Source organism: Falco naumanni, chromosome 14 (assembly GCF_017639655.2).
Source record: "Falco naumanni isolate bFalNau1 chromosome 14, bFalNau1.pat, whole genome shotgun sequence".
Classification (NCBI taxonomy): Eukaryota; Metazoa; Chordata; class Aves; order Falconiformes; family Falconidae; genus Falco; species Falco naumanni.
Genome location: NC_054067.1, coordinates 9,451,982 through 9,467,325, shown reverse-complemented (window position 1 = coordinate 9,467,325; position 15,344 = coordinate 9,451,982). Strand labels below are relative to the sequence as shown.

General features: G+C 41.8%; 1 protein-coding gene across 1 annotated transcript; it reads left to right on the top strand.

Annotated features, from left to right (window-relative positions):
* The first annotated feature begins 4,212 nt into the window (after positions 1–4,212).
* TMEM185A (transmembrane protein 185A) lies at positions 4,213–15,193 on the top strand. Its single transcript, XM_040614551.1, has 7 exons — positions 4,213–4,407; positions 7,269–7,445; positions 8,313–8,520; positions 11,067–11,150; positions 11,794–11,970; positions 12,322–12,445; positions 14,105–15,193. Exons 1-7 carry the CDS (start codon positions 4,370–4,372, stop codon positions 14,347–14,349), a joined length of 1,053 nt encoding a protein of 350 aa, XP_040470485.1. The 5' UTR covers positions 4,213–4,369; the 3' UTR covers positions 14,350–15,193.
* Positions 15,194–15,344: the final 151 nt, after the last annotated feature.

Sequence of the window (15,344 nt, the reverse complement as noted above, 5' to 3'; positions counted from 1 at the left end):
GGCAGCGTGAGACAGCGATTTCCCTGGGGGTGTGCACACACCTGCACACAAACACACACACACCCTGGCACCCAGTACCTGTCAGCTCTGGGCTGGGCACTGGCTCCAGCCTCCCAGCACCGCTCGCCTGCACCCACAGTTGTTGTTGTCTCTATCCCTACAAATGGAACAGAGGATCACATGAAGGATGAGCAGGATGGTGAAAAGGAGGAGTGCAAGGAAGACAGCCTTTGTCATCAGGGACACCACGGGCTGTACGTCCCTGGGTGAGGGTGGGAAGCTGGGACGCAGCAGGAGGCACTCCTGTACATGTGGATGTGTGCCACGCACACGCATGGTCGCACCCCAGGGAGACCTCTGGGGCTCCCGTTCAATCCCAGCCCTGCCTGCCAAGTCCTTCCTTCCACCATCTTTCCTGCACCTGCTGCGAGCCTCCTGCACAGCTTTGTTGCTTGCAGAGAGAACAAGTTATTTTACAGGCAGAAAAATGTCACCCAGTGTGTTTGTCAGATCTAACAGCAGCCAGGTCTTAACTTTTCCTCCAGAGAAGAGAAAGGGGAAAAGTCTACTATCTTTTAGGGGGCAGATTTGCTATATGTATCTTTAGGGGAAAAAGTAGATTAAATGAGTGGAAGTTTTCTCAGCTGTGGCACCTGCATGCTGGGTCCATCAGCAAAGAGCTGTTTACTTTCTGTCTAGTTACATCCTTGGTTTTTTAGCTTCATCTCTATCATGTTTTCTGTAACTAGGGATTTCTTTCCTAGTTCTTTGTCCCTTGCAGAAACTATTTTGCTGCCTGGGCAGTCAGCCAAACATTGTAACTGCAGAAGAAATCTTTCTTGATTTACTCCTACAGACCTTCATGCATATTCTCAGAAATGGCATGCTGCTTTATTAGCCTTCTGAATTATTAATAGGTTTCAAGTTAAGATAATTCCTTTTTAGTATTTTTTTTTTATTTTTTTTTTTTATGATTGCATCTGGCTGAGGATAATGCTTACAGGTACTGTCTTGTCTAGTAGCTTCTTTATGCATTGCAATAGATATATTTTATCTTGGATAGCTACATAGAATCATAGGATCATTGAGGTTGGAAAAAACTTTTAAGATCATCGATTCCAACTGTTAACCTGGCACTGCCAAGTCCACCACTAAACCATGTCCCTAATTATGTGTTATCTACATGTCTTTTAAATACCTCCAGGGATGGTGACCCAACCCCCTGGGCAGCCTGTTCCAGTGCTTGACCACCCTTTCAGTGTAGCCATTTTTCCTAATACCCAATGTAAACCTCCCTTGGTGCAACTTGAGGCCATTTCCTCTTGTCCTATCGCTTGTTACCTGGGAGAAGAGACCACTATGCATAGTTGTTCTCTTTTCCAAACCATCAATGCTCAACTTTTGAAAAAGCAGAATGAAAAACAAGGTTTCAGTTTCCAATTTTTTAAGCCTGGTAAATCTTTCATTCCTTAGAAGCTTTGCCACAGGTCCTATCACATGAGCACTTTTCATCTAATCGGTCTCTGGAGACTCCCTAGCCCTCATCCTTTCCTTTCCTTCTCTTTCATTATGTTTTCATGCTTCTCTGTCATCCTGATTTCTTACCAATCTCCTCACACACCCTCCCCACTGCCATTACTCGTGCTGGCATGTCCGTTCATGTAGCCTTTGACATACCCTTGCCTGACCAGTTGAATATATTGGGCAGAAAGCTCCTGGCATGGAAGTCTGTCAGCTGCTTGTGCTGTTGCCAACAGAGCTAAAATTGTATCTACTGTTTTCCAGTGAATAACTCCAAATGAATCATATCTTTGAGTAGCTATGCATTAGCAAATGAATACTCGTAAGGTCTACAAGTAGCTATGGCATTTAATAAATCACATTGGGTGTAATCCTAGATTCTTAGCTTGTGTAAATTACCAGTCCCATTAGCACTAGATGAAGACTTAGACCATTTTTCAGTCCTTTTTTCATCTTTCTGCAGAAGCTAGACCTTAAGATATGATTGATTTTTTTCTTTTATTAGCATTGCACTTGCAATGTAATCTTGATTAGTGAGGAGCTATGGGGATTTTCTGTTCAGAAAGAGTCATCAGATAATCTATCCTGATGTAGAGTCATCACATAATCTGCTATATAATTTCATAACCTTTGTTACAGTCAAACTCATTGACTTGAGTTTGATTACAGAATCACAGATTGGTTAGGGTTGGAAGGAATCCCTGGAGATCATCTAGTCCAACCCCCTGCTCTACAGCAGGTTGCAGAGAGTCGTGTCCAGGTAGGTTTTAAATGTCTACAGAGATGGAGACTCCATAACCTCTCTGGGAAGCCTGTCCCAGGGCTCTGTCACCCTCCAAGTAAAGAAGTCCTTCCTCGTATCCAGATGGAACTTCTCTTGTTGCAGTTTGTGCCCACTGCCCCTTGTCCTGTTGCTTGGCACTACTGAAAACTGCCTGGCCTCATCCTCTTGACACTTGCCCTTAAGATATTTGTAGACATTGATGAGAACCTTGTTAAGAAAAAAAAAAAGAAAAGAGTTCAGGGACAAGTTGGACTGTATGAAAATTTTATTTGTGAAAAAGTTGTGATAATTGTTAAATACATAAGGTATGAAATAAGAAGGAAAAGAAAAAAGAAAAAAGAAAAAAGAAAAAAAGACGAATTAGAGGAATTGTAGAGCAACGAAGCTGGGTTAATTAACATTAATAATGTACAGCTGTGGGCTGGCTTCAGGGGCTGACGTGGATAAGGTGCAGCTGTGGCTGGTTTCTGCTAAGTAGTTAAATAGCTCTAAGGGGTATGGAAGAGGAGTGCTAGAGGAAGAGAGACCTGGAAAAAGCAGAGGGAGGGGAGCAAGCATCCTGGATGGGGCAAGAAATAGGGTGGATCTGGCCTGAAGAGGATGAAGAAACAGCAAGGACAGTAGATGAACTTTTGAAACCTTGTGGGGGACTGGTGGCTGTGCTGGGGCAAAGGTGTGGGAATTACTCATTGAAGTTAACCTGGCATGGGGTAGTAAAAGCCTTGTTGCAGCTGGCTAGTTCTTATAGTGCTGTGACAGATCGCCTCTCAGCCTTCACTTCTCCAGGGTACCCAGGCCCAGCTCCCTCAGCCTCCCCTCACAAGGAAGATGCTCCAGTCCCCTCATTGTCTTTGCAGCCCTCCACTGGACCCTCTCCAGCAGTTCCCAGGCCCTCTTGAACTGGGGAGCCCAGCACTCCAGATGTAGCCTCACCAGGGCAGAGCAGAGGGGGAGGACCACCTCCCTAGACCTGCTGGCCATGCACCTCCCAAAGTTCCACAGGGTCCCACGGGCCTTCATGGCCACACAGGCACACTGCTGGCCCATGGGCAACTTGCTGTCCACCAGGACTCCCAGGTCCTTCTCAGCAGAGCTGCCTCCCAGCAGGTCAACACCTGGCCTTACTGGTGCATGGGGCTGTCCCTCCCCAGGTGCAGGACCTTACACTGGCCTTTGTGGAACTTCATGAGGTTCCTGTCCAGCCTGTCCAGGCCTTGCTGAATGGCAGCGCAGCCTCTGGGGTATGAGCCACTCCTCCCGGCTGTGTGCCATCGCCCACGGGCCTGTCGCCCCCAGCCAGGCTCTGACAGCCCCTGTCCCCCCCAGCCGGGCTCTGACAGCCGGAACACGAGCGGGCAGCTCACCCAGGCTGCCTGAAGCGCTGAGTCAACGCAAATTCAACTCCACTGAAGGAACTGGATGGAAACACCATTCTTCACCGTGCACTCTGACAAACTGTATGGGTTAAGGTTTTGTTTTGTTTTTTTCTCCAGTAACGGCTTGGAATTGTGCTAGTCCATAAAAAAACTTTTTTAGGTGTAAGCTGAAACAGGCCACGCTGATTTCCCAAAATGAAGCCAACTTGCTTTTTATTTTTTAATATATACTTTAAAAGTTTCTCAGCGAGTGCCGGATTGTGACAACTTTCCGCAGAGCTGTTCCCTAAGCACCAAACGCACACCGCGACATGCCCCCACGGCCACCGCGCCCCCGACCCCTCCCTTCTCCCGGTGGGGAACGGCCTGCCGGGCTCGGGCAGGGTCCCAAACAGGGGACGGGCGCCCCCCGCCTCGGCCCGGCCCGGCCGCTGCCGGCGCTTCCGCCCTGCGACGCGCGCACGCGCGGCGTGCCAGCGCGCGCCCGTGGGCCCGGTGCGGCGGCCCGCGGCCCGGCGGGGGAACGGCGCCTCGCGGCCTGGCGGGCGGCGCGCATGCGCGGGGCTGCCCGGTTCCGGCGGGGGCGGAGCGGTGGCGGAGCGGTGGCGAGGCCAGGCCCGGCTCCGGTGGCGGCGGCCGCGCTATGCGCGCCTGGTAGAGTGCGGCGGGGGCGGAGGGTCGCGCCGCGATGAACCTGCGCGGCCTGTTCCAAGATTTCAACCCCAGGTGAGGGCGCTGAACGGGCGGCCCTGGGCCGCGCCGCTTGCGCGGGGTCCGCTCGGTGGCCGTTGTTGGGCTGTGCGCGGTGGCGGAGCGGCACCTGGCCCGGCCGTGGCGGAGCGCTACGCTCGGCGGGGGGAGCGCGTCCGGAAGCGGCAGCGCGGACCGGGCCGCGGCCGGTGGGGAAGCAGCGCCAGGCCCGGCACAGCCGCTCGCTGCGGGGCCGCGGCGCGGTGGGTCGGCCGGGGCGGGGACCGGGCTCGGCAGCGCGGTCCCGGCGGAGGGCGCCGGTGCGTGTGGCCCGGAGCGGCGGGGCGGGCGGGCGGTCCCTGCTCCCCGCCGTGCCCGGCGCGGCTGCAAGCGCGGGCGGCCCTCACCGGGGCGGCAGGCCACGTCCCGCTCCTTTGCTCTTCCGTTTTACTATGTAACTTTCCGACGTTTCTCCAAAGTCTCCGTCAGATTTTTGAACGTTTCAACCGGATGACCCGGGGTATGAAGCTTTCTGCTAGAAAGCTGAGCTGCCTCGTGCTCTAGAACCAGCGTCTGACATACGGTAACGGCTCAGGTTTTGCAGGTGCGAAGGCACCGTGCTTAAAGGTACTGATGGGCCGCCTTTGTTCAGAGCGAGCTCTGGGCTCTCCTAAAATGAACAAGGCAACAGTCACTCCAACTTGGGCTTCTGCCGTCTTGCCGAGCAAGTACGGATACATGGAGCTTTTAAGGAAGCTGAGCAAATGAGTTGGATTCCACCGGCTTTGCAGTTACCAGGCTTTTTAAGACCACCAGATAAAGGCCCGCAAGTAACTTGTGCGGGGTGACATGAAATACTGAGAGTCCTGGAAAAGTCTTGCTCTTGAAAGAAGCCTTACATGACTGCAATTACAAAAAGCTGTGTTCAATCGGTTGTTTAGACAAACAGAAGGGCAACCAGTGCTTCAGGAAATGCATTGTTGCAGAGAGGCTGAAATAAACAGTTTCCATGTGCGTGGTTGGAAGTCATGGAAAAGCAGCAACAGAAGTTCCAGAAGCTTATATAGTTTTGTTATTGCTAAGCGATGCTTGCAGCTGATTTGGATGGTGTCTACATGATGAATGAGCAAGCTGAATGCTGCACTTGTGCAGATAGCTTAATCTTGAATGTTTTGATGTTTACTGGAATGCTCAGGGAGCAGTGATATTTTACTATGTGGTGTTTTACCCCTGTGTTTATGGAAGAGCCAGGGAAACTACAAATTAAACAAATATTTAATGTTGGCAAAAGTATGAATACCTTAGGAAGCTTAGGGATATCTCTGTTGCTACGAAGAGGGATTGTTTTGTATCATCCCATCCTGAGGTAGTTTCATCAAACATGCAAGGAGATGCTGACACAATAAACTGCGCTTTCATTTTAAAGGAGCAGCTAGACACTTGCTCTGGATAGAGACAAAGCAGCTTGATATCTAAACAAGGCAGTGCTGATCCAATTAATGTTTTGTATTTGATGAGAGTGAAAGTGAGTAGTTTGTTGTGCTGTTGGAGAAAGGGTGTAGTATTCCTGACTATTGTTGCTTTACTCTGTTCCTTAGGTTATCCGTGTTTTAAAATACATGTAATTACTTCACTGAAGTGGTATTGAAGCCTAATTACGTGTTTTATAAAGCAGTCTGCGAGCCTCCAGTGAATGGGTGGGGGGCTTTTTCCATTCCTGTAATGTGGGGAAATGATAATAGAAATGTAAAATGGTTTGGGTTGGAAAGGATTTTAAAGACCATGTAGTTCCAGCCCCCTGCCATGGGCAGGGACCCCTCCCCCCAGCCCAGGTTGCTCACAGCCCCATCCAGCCTGGCCTTGGACACTGCCAGGGATGGAGCATCCACAGCTGCTCTGGGCAACCTGTGCCAGTGTCTCACCACCCTGTCAGTGAAGAATTTCTTCCTAATAGCTCATCTAAATCTACCGTCTTTTAGTCTAAAACCATTACCCATTTCCTGTTGCTGCAGGCCCTTCTAAAATGTCTGTCCCCTTTCTTATAAGCCCTCTATAAGCATTGAGAAGCTTCTATAAGGTCTCCGCGGAGCCTTCTCTGGGTTGAACAACCCCAACTCTCTCAGCCTGTGTTCACAGGAGAGGAAATGAGGTACTATGTAATTACTGTGTCTGATTTGTGGTGGTACAAACAGTTGCTGTGCCACTGCTCTCAAGTGTTCCAGATACATTTACTCATACTTAGGTTGACTAGATGATAAAATGTATCAACATAACTATATTAAACTTGTAAGCACCATCCTCCCTATTCCAGTTAAAAACTTCACTCCCTAATCAGTAACTTAAAAGTTTAACCTTTTTTTTCCCATATAGTGTTGCTTTTTAAAATAGAATATAAAAATAATCTTAAAAAAAATCTCTGGAGTCTGCCTTATTACAGTATGCAATATTTTTTAATCTTTAGTTAAAATTAGTGTGGATAAAATTACATGAATTATGTAACTTAGTTTTGAATGTCAAAACCTATCTCATTTGATTTGTATGAAAGAACACATCTAAAAACATGTACAACTGGTATATTTCTGAGCCTCTAATAATACAGCTCCTGACTGGATCCTTGTGGGAGGGAACTATTTATAGATGTCCATTCATTAAGTTTGTCATACAAGAATGCTTTTGAAGTGTTCCCTTGAAGCAATGGTTTTATAAGTGAAAGAGATGACTTATGCTATATTTATGATGAAATATTTGACTCTTCAGAACTGATTTGATTCTTTGCAAAGAAGTTTGACAGATGTTTTCTGATTAAATTTCAGCTATGACTGATTTTCTTGTTCTTTACGGAGTTTGTATTGCCTGCTTCAATTTCTGACTTTTCTTTTGTTTGTTTTGTTTAATAGTAAATTTCTTATTTATGCCTGCCTGCTGCTTTTTTCTGTGTTGCTCTCTCTACGGCTGGATGACAAAATTCAATGGAGTTACTGGGCTGTATTTGCTCCAATATGGCTGTGGAAGTTAATGGTGATTATTGGTGCCTCAGTGGGAACAGGAGTGTGGGCCCGAAACCCACAGTATCGGTAAGTTGAGGTTAATTATTTTGCAAAACGGAGGGAACATAATATGTTTCCCATACTGTATCAAATTCATAAATATTTTTTTAACAACATAAGATAGAGTATCCAGAAGGTTTGTTTTCAGTGTATTTTAAATAATTACCATAACCTACGGTGTATGCAAACAGCTTTATTCAGCTGGGGAGGTCTTACTCCTAGTTTATCGCAAGCTTCAACACTGCTGTCTGTGGGAAGCTAAAACTTCCGTGGAGTGACTTTTCCCACTTTTCTGTTAGAATGCTAGGAATTCTTTGCTTCAGTATAAGCTATAGAGAAATATGTATCTTCATATGCACTAGGAATCTACTGTATATAACTAGATTATTTTCTAAGTTGGTTTCCTGAAATGTATAGATCAGCTTGAAGAATATTGATTTTATTTTATTTTTTCTCCTTGGTGTGCCTATACGTATGTTCACTAAGGTTATGAATATTCATCGATTCTTGAACATGCTGTCAGCACTGAGAACTTTGTCAGGCTTTAGTTTCAGTTTTATAAGAAAAATTCAAGTAGTTTAATACACTAATATAGGTAAATGTGTAACATTTGCAAAGTAAGATGTTTGTGGGAATAAATTCTGTAAATTCCTTTTTATTTTTTCGAAGTTGGGTAAAATACTTTAAATGTGCAGCTTTATGGGCATGAAATCCTGTTACGTCATCAAGAGTGTAGTTCAATAGTGGCTGTTTGGGCATAATGTGTATATTTATTAAAAACAAGTGTTAATACCTGAAACATAATGATTTTTAACAAAGTGTCTTGGGACGTTTGCAGGATAGTGTGCTCTTTTATTGACACGTAAACTGAATGCTTCCTTATCCTCTCATTAGAGCAGAAGGAGAAACCTGTGTGGAGTTCAAAGCTATGTTAATTGCAGTAGGCATCCACCTGCTACTGCTGATGTTTGAAGTTCTGGTGTGTGACAGGATTGAAAGAGGAACCCATTTCTGGCTTCTGGTCTTCATGCCATTATTCTTTGTATCTCCAGTGTCAGTTGCAGCTTGTGTGTGGGGATTCCGACATGACAGGTCCCTGGAGGTAACGCTTTGTTATGTGTAAAACTTGTGGAAATGCGAAACTCTATCAGTTCCGTTACAGTTAATCTCTCCGTAAAGCATGATATGGATGACTGCATCAATTGAATTAATTGTTTGCACTGACCTGCAAATGTGCATGAAAAATCAGGATCGGGAAGAACATAATTTTTCTAGTTTTTTCAACTACCAAATTGCAGCATGTTTTAAACCTGCCTTTTTTTCTTATTGTGTGTTAAAAGAACTCACCACAAACTCTGCGATATGGACTAATACTAGACACTAAAATGGAGGGTTCTTAAGAAAATTCTACTGATAGTAAGCACTGTTCCTAGGAGAACTGAACTTCCAGAGCCCTAGATAATTAGAGTTGAAAACTTCTTACTATCTCAGTCTGTGTGCTTAAACTTTAATTTGGGAATGCAGATGGTAGACATAAACAGGTAGGATTTTATTTTCTTCCTCTGGTTTCTTGCCAAACTCACTCCTTTTGATTTGGGAAGAACTTCACAAGGATTCTCAAGATCTTCCCACAGTTGTGGCATTTTGCAGTAACTTTAGAGTTCTTATTGAATTGTTCTTTTTAAGGATTTTTTTATGTGACCTCAAACTACTCCATGACAATTAAAAATCAGATTTTTTAGATAAGGTTCAGCTTTTTCAGTTGTTTTAATTTCAAGGGAATATTTTTCTAATGTTATCATATGCTGAATTTATCTCTAGAGAGAAACATTTTTGGCAGGTGATCGTTAGGATGGCTGGTAAACTGATACTTTAAATTGTTGATTTAAAAATGTTGCCGATAGCCTTTCATTTTGCAGAGTTCTAGTCATGTTTAACCATTCCTAAAAGTCAAATTTGTGTGGAAGTACTTGCCTTCTACTGGATGATGCTTGATTACCCATTGATTTGCAGTTGACTGCACAGCTGCTAAGTACCAGCAGAAAAAAAATATGAAACCCCCTAACCCCTAAAAGGCAACAGCTGTCTCAAAGAAAATAACTTAATGCAGTTAACTGCCAACTCTTATTTTCACTATTTTGTCATCTTCATTTAATGCTGTTCTATTTACTTTTCTTTTTAGTCTGGGAAGATTTCATTATTTGTTTCGTTTGCTAGAAACATAAGAGGGGCCAGTCTTTAATCCAGGATATTAATTTTTGGCATAAGTAATCAAAGTAGTTGTTAATCTATTATTATTTTCAGAATTATTTAATCTGAATTATATTGTCTGCTTCTTCCTATTCTGAAACTGATTAGGTGATAAGTATGTACATGCTGGTGTTTTGTCTGTGTATCATGGGGGCTCAGAAAAAGCTTTCTTTTGTGTGTTGTGCTATATTTATAGTCAACAAAGCACCATTTATTTAAGTCATATTTAATTCATTAAATTGTGAGACCAGCCACTCCTAATGTACATGCACTTGCCATATATAGCTCAAATGTTAACTTGGTTCTAAAAATTATTTAATAGCAATAGATCCTCCAATTTTTTTCTTTTTTTCTCTTTATGTACTCCTGCCGTTTTCAGGTTGCTTGATCTTATGCTTGAGTGTGGGGTTTGCTGGCCTATTCTTTTGAGAAAGCCAGTGGTACAAAATTATTTTAAGTGTAATTTTCCAGTGTTATTAAAGCTACCTGTAATTCAACAGTGAAGATTTCAGTGCAGTCTCTGAAGTAGGCAGTACCTGCTGCCTGTTGGATTTTTGACTCGACTCATTATACTGTGAGTTTCAAAGGCATTTTTCAAAGAGATCACAGTACACACTAACAATCATATGCTAGTGAAAAGTAGCACATACTGTCTGCCTTCTGAGAAATATTACATTTCAAAGATGCCTTACATAACTATATGGTGTTTTTTTTTAAACGGAAGATGTTTCTAACTTACATTCAAGCTTCACTTAGCCTTTCAGATAATAATTCTCAGATCTTTGAAATTTCTACCCATGTAGGGTTGCCCATAAACTTTAGAAACAGATTCTTGCTGGGTCTGCTGGTGTTACATTGTTTTACTTCGTTCAAGTAGACACAAACTTGATTTTTTTTTTCCCCAGTATAATTTTGGGTTAGTTCTCATAGTGGCAAGAAGGACGTGCATAAGTCTTCCATTAACATTTTTAATGGGAAGTATTGCTTTATTGTATTGCCTCAAAAAACAAGTGTCTTTAGTGTAATTTAAAAGACCTCTGAATTCAGAGATGTTTGTTATATAAATTAAAATTAAAATTAAAAAAGGCTTTTCTTATTCCTGTAATCATTCTAATAAGTGTTGCAGATAGTGATTCTATTTTATGTTTTGTTGTTTTTTGTTTTTTTTTTTAATATCAAGAAAGCCTTTCTTCAAGAGGCAGCTGCCTCTACATTTACCCTATTGGGATCACAGCCTTCAAATTTAGGGATGCTTAGTGATAACTAATTTAAATGCTGATGATGTTCCATATTGCAGTGATAAGCATGGAGTCAGAAAAGTCCTTTGACAGATTCTTTGCTTATGTTGGAAACAGCTTTATCATGCTAAGAGTTAACTAATGTATTTTCTTTTTCTAGCTTGAAATCTTGTGTTCAGTCAATATTCTACAGTTCATATTTATTGCACTCAGACTAGATGAGATCATCAGATGGCCGTGGCTTGTATGTAACAAGTGTTTTCTTCTTATCCTTGTTTAAATGCTGAATTTCCTAAAGATATTTACTATAGTGAATAGTCAATGTATGACTGGAGTCCATCCTTTTTACAAGGGACTTTTTATAAGGGCATGCAGTGATAGGACAAGGGGCAATGGCTCTAAAGTGAAAGAGGGGAGATTTGGATTAGGTATTAGGAAGAAATTCTTTACTGCGAGGGTGGTGAGACACTGGCACAGGTTGCCCAGAGCAGCTGTGGGTGCCCCATCCCTGGCAGTGTCCAAGGCCAGGCTGGATGGGGCTTGGGGCAACCTGGGCTGGTGGCCCATGGCAGGGGAGCTGGAACTAGGTGACCTTTAAGGTCCCTTCCAACCCAAGTCGTTCTATGATAATTTTAAATTGTTTCAGCTTGATGGCGTTTACAAAGCTGAGGAACCCCAGTGAGCTGATACGGGTCATAACAGTGCACACGATTTGTGAAGCTTTTCTGGTAGAGATTGTATTAGAGCGCGTTACACTTAAAATCCTTCTTGTTTAGATTTAATATGTGAACTTTTTTTTCTTTAAAAATCCCACACCTGAAACAAATGTTACTGATAAAAATGTATTGCTGTCAGGGGGAAAAGCAGTTCATTTCTTCTTCTTTCAGGTTGTTTGTGTTCCACTGTGGATCTTGATGTCCTTTCTGTGTCTAGTAGTGCTCTATTACATTGTATGGTCTGTTCTGTTCTTGCGCTCTATGGATGTGATTGCTGAGCAAAGGAGGACACACATAACGATGGCTGTCAGCTGGATGACAATTGTAGTTCCACTGCTCACATTTGAGGTAGGAAAAAGCATCATGAGTTTTGTGTATCTTGTTCTTTTTTCAGTGAGTAATGAATGCTGCTCTGTCTGTCTTTGAACTTAAAAAAATAAGAATACTACTTTTTGTTTTGGAATAAAATATGAACAACAAATATGAAAGAAAACCAAGAATTCTGTTTCTTTAAAGTGGTTTGTTGTTTTGGGGGTTTTTTTGAGCAAAATATACATCTCTTTGGAACTAACTACATGTTTCTGTGGAGGCTGTTTTCACAGATGTGTGAACTTAAAAGATCTGAGATAAGCATGTGTTTTAAGAAGCATGAAAGTGGGTGTTGCAATTAAACTGACGCTAATTTTTTTTACAATTTAGATCTTACTAGTACACAGACTGGATGGGCATAATTCTTTTTCTTTTATACCCATATTTGTTCCTCTCTGGCTTTCACTCATAACTTTAATGGCAACAACATTTGGACAAAAAGGAGGAAATCACTGTAAGTATTTAAAAATTGTAGAAACATACTGAAACTCAAATCTTACTAAAATACATTTAAGCCTTGTATTTTCAAAAAGGGATTTTTTTGTAAATTCTTTCATGAAAGCATTCAGATGTCTTACTATTGTTTTCAGGTGATTTTACTAAGTTTTCAGTGTTTATAGTGTGTCTTGCTTTTTTTTACTTATAAAAGCATAACTTTTGCTCGAACTCAACTCGAAATCTCAATGGGATTTAGTTGTAACTTTAGCCTTTTATCCTTCCTTATTTCCATGGGTTTCATTCTTGCGGGACATGACTGGATCTTTCTACTCTGGGTTCTGGAAATAGTGTAGCACGTATTATTTTTAATTAGCATTTGTCCTAGTAGCCTGAACTAGTATTGTCTTTTCTTTTTGGCCAAATAGTGCTCTGTTACTCTGTGCTTACTTGTAGCTTCAGTCGCCTGAGTGGCCAGTGTAGATTTACTAGGCTTTATCTGCACCACAACTAGTACTGCTGACAGCAGTGTTTGTACTTTCAGCCATCTAACATTACTGAATCAGTGCAGATGAGTAGCTTTTGCCATCCACGTTGCAGTTATGTTCCTTGTTGACAAGACAATAAAATTTGTTAGGATTTTTCAGACTTGAAAGGAAACAGCTGTGATGTTTGTTATATAAACTCACTTCAGTTTTGGTGTGATTGTGAAGTATATTGAGAATTTCTTTCTTTGGTCATGACTGAGCTTATCTCCATACATTTTATATTGTTACTGTATGGAAAATTGTTACTGGTTGGTTTTTTTAATTTCATGCCTTTGAAAATGTATGGCCAAATGAGTCTTTTGGAAAGCCACGTGTCATTTTATCTTCTGTAGGGTTAATAAATATTTATGTAATTTTTTTAAAAAGACTCTTCCCCTAAAGTGAGCCTCAGAACGCTTGTATGAAAATCCACCTTTACAAAGTGCTAAGCAAAATACACCAGTTGGCCATGAAGTGTAATCTCTGCAAAAAGATGGGATTGTATGGGATATTTCCTGGCAAATGCTTAATAATTTGCTTTTGTTCAGTATGAAAGAATTGACTCGGGCAGGCTGTTCCTTTTAACACTGACCTTTGGTATTGGCTAATCTGTGCCATCTCTGAATTATGAGTGCCACTTACTTAAATGTTCTCTTTCAAGTCTTTGCATATAGCAAAGTATATGAAAAACACAGAATGTGTATTGTTTCCTAATCTAGTGCAGTTAATACCAACATGTGGTTGGTAATTCCCATGTGGCACTGATTGCTTTGAATTGACATGCAGAGTCTTTTGTTTTCTTCCTCTGTGTACTGATGTGAACTGACACTTCTTAACATGTGAAATGAAATGTATTCTTGCTGTGGTAGTATAGCTGGTAACTTCTACGTACGGATATACACACAGAAACAGGCATGTGCAGACATGCAGAGGCATACAAATGCATGTATATGTTCTCTGTACATCTGTATATAAACTGAACTATGATATTTTATGATAGGTGTTAAGTAATGCACTGAAAAGCAGCACTAACAAGTTTTATATTCATATGCAAACAATCAAGAGAACTTAAACAAGATTATGTAGGCAGACTACAGAAATTTTCATTCTGTTCTGCAGTAATGTGAAATTAGTTTATCATTTTTTTCTAGGGTGGTTTGGAATTCGCAAAGACTTTTGCCAGTTCCTGCTTGAAATTTTCCCATTCTTACGAGAGTATGGAAATATTTCTTATGATCTTCATCATGAGGATAATGAGGATACAGAAGAAACACCACTGCCTGAACCACCAAAAATTGCACCAATGTTTCGAAAAAAGACTGGAGTGGTCATTACACAGAGTCCTGGAAAATATGTGATTCCACCTCCCAAGTTAAACATTGATATGCCAGATTAAGATGACAGTAGCATATTGAACTGGGAATCAGCAGACAAATATATTTCATCTCATGCCTTGTCCCAATTACTTTAAAATAGGTATTGCTGAATCAGTGGCTTGGATTATACAAATCAGAGATCTTGAAGATAATCTGAGAGCTTTTCCAGAGATACATAGTGGTCTAATATGTGAACCTTCCTAATGGGTTGGTTGCATGCTTGCCTGTATAGTATTTATATGAACATTTTAGCAGTGTAATATATTGTCCAAAAGTCTTGTTGTGTACAGTGTAAGTATTATCTAAAAGTATTTTTTTAAAAACCCTGTATGAAATGCCTATGCTATTCCAGGTGTCTTTTAGATCCTAAATATATGTTTGATTTCCATGTCTGTTTTAAATGCTTTGGGGGGGATGCCTTAGCATAGTACCTGTTCTTTTTCTGTTCAGCCACAATCATTGTCTTAACCACAGAGGCACAGGTGTGTTGCACTTCTCGGGGAAAAACTGGAAAGCTTTTTTGGGGGGAAAGTAGAATGTATAGCAACTTACATGATGTTTTTGAGTTAGCTATGTAAATTTTCATGTAAGTATTTAAATTTTTGCACTGGCTTGGGAGTTAAATGTTGCTTTTGTTGCTTTTCCAGTCTCATGTTTTAATGCTTCTTGAGCAGCATGTACACTGTTCTCCCATTAGACTGGCTGTTTAATAAGCTGTTCCTTCTTGCATTGTGCATGCAGTCTATGCCAGAAACATTAGTTGTAGGTTTTACAGCTGTCAAGTTAGCTGGTATAAATATCATAGCTTGGTCTTCATTACCAACTTTGTGTTGGTGTAAATGATTAAACTTTTCAAGGTAGGAACTTACTGGTATAGCATTTTCTTGTTTGAAGAATGTCTTCCATGTGCTTTTGAGACATTTAGTCTTTAAAACTTATATTCCAGCAGCCTATAAAAACAGATTGTAGAATGGTTTGGGTTGGAAGGGACCTTAAAGACCAACTAGTTCTACTC

What these genes read in the sequence shown, in the direction of transcription:
- TMEM185A (XM_040614551.1), top strand. Translation starts at nt 4,370, where the DNA reads ATGAACCTGCGCGGCCTGTTCCAAGATTTCAACCCCAG. An exon ending in TTCCAAGATTTCAACCCCAG is followed by an intron (nt 4,408 to 7,268) that starts GTGAGGGCGCTG and finishes TTTGTTTAATAG; the next exon opens with TAAATTTCTTATTTATGCCT. An exon ending in GACATGACAGGTCCCTGGAG is followed by an intron (nt 8,521 to 11,066) that starts GTAACGCTTTGT and finishes TTCTTTTTCTAG; the next exon opens with CTTGAAATCTTGTGTTCAGT.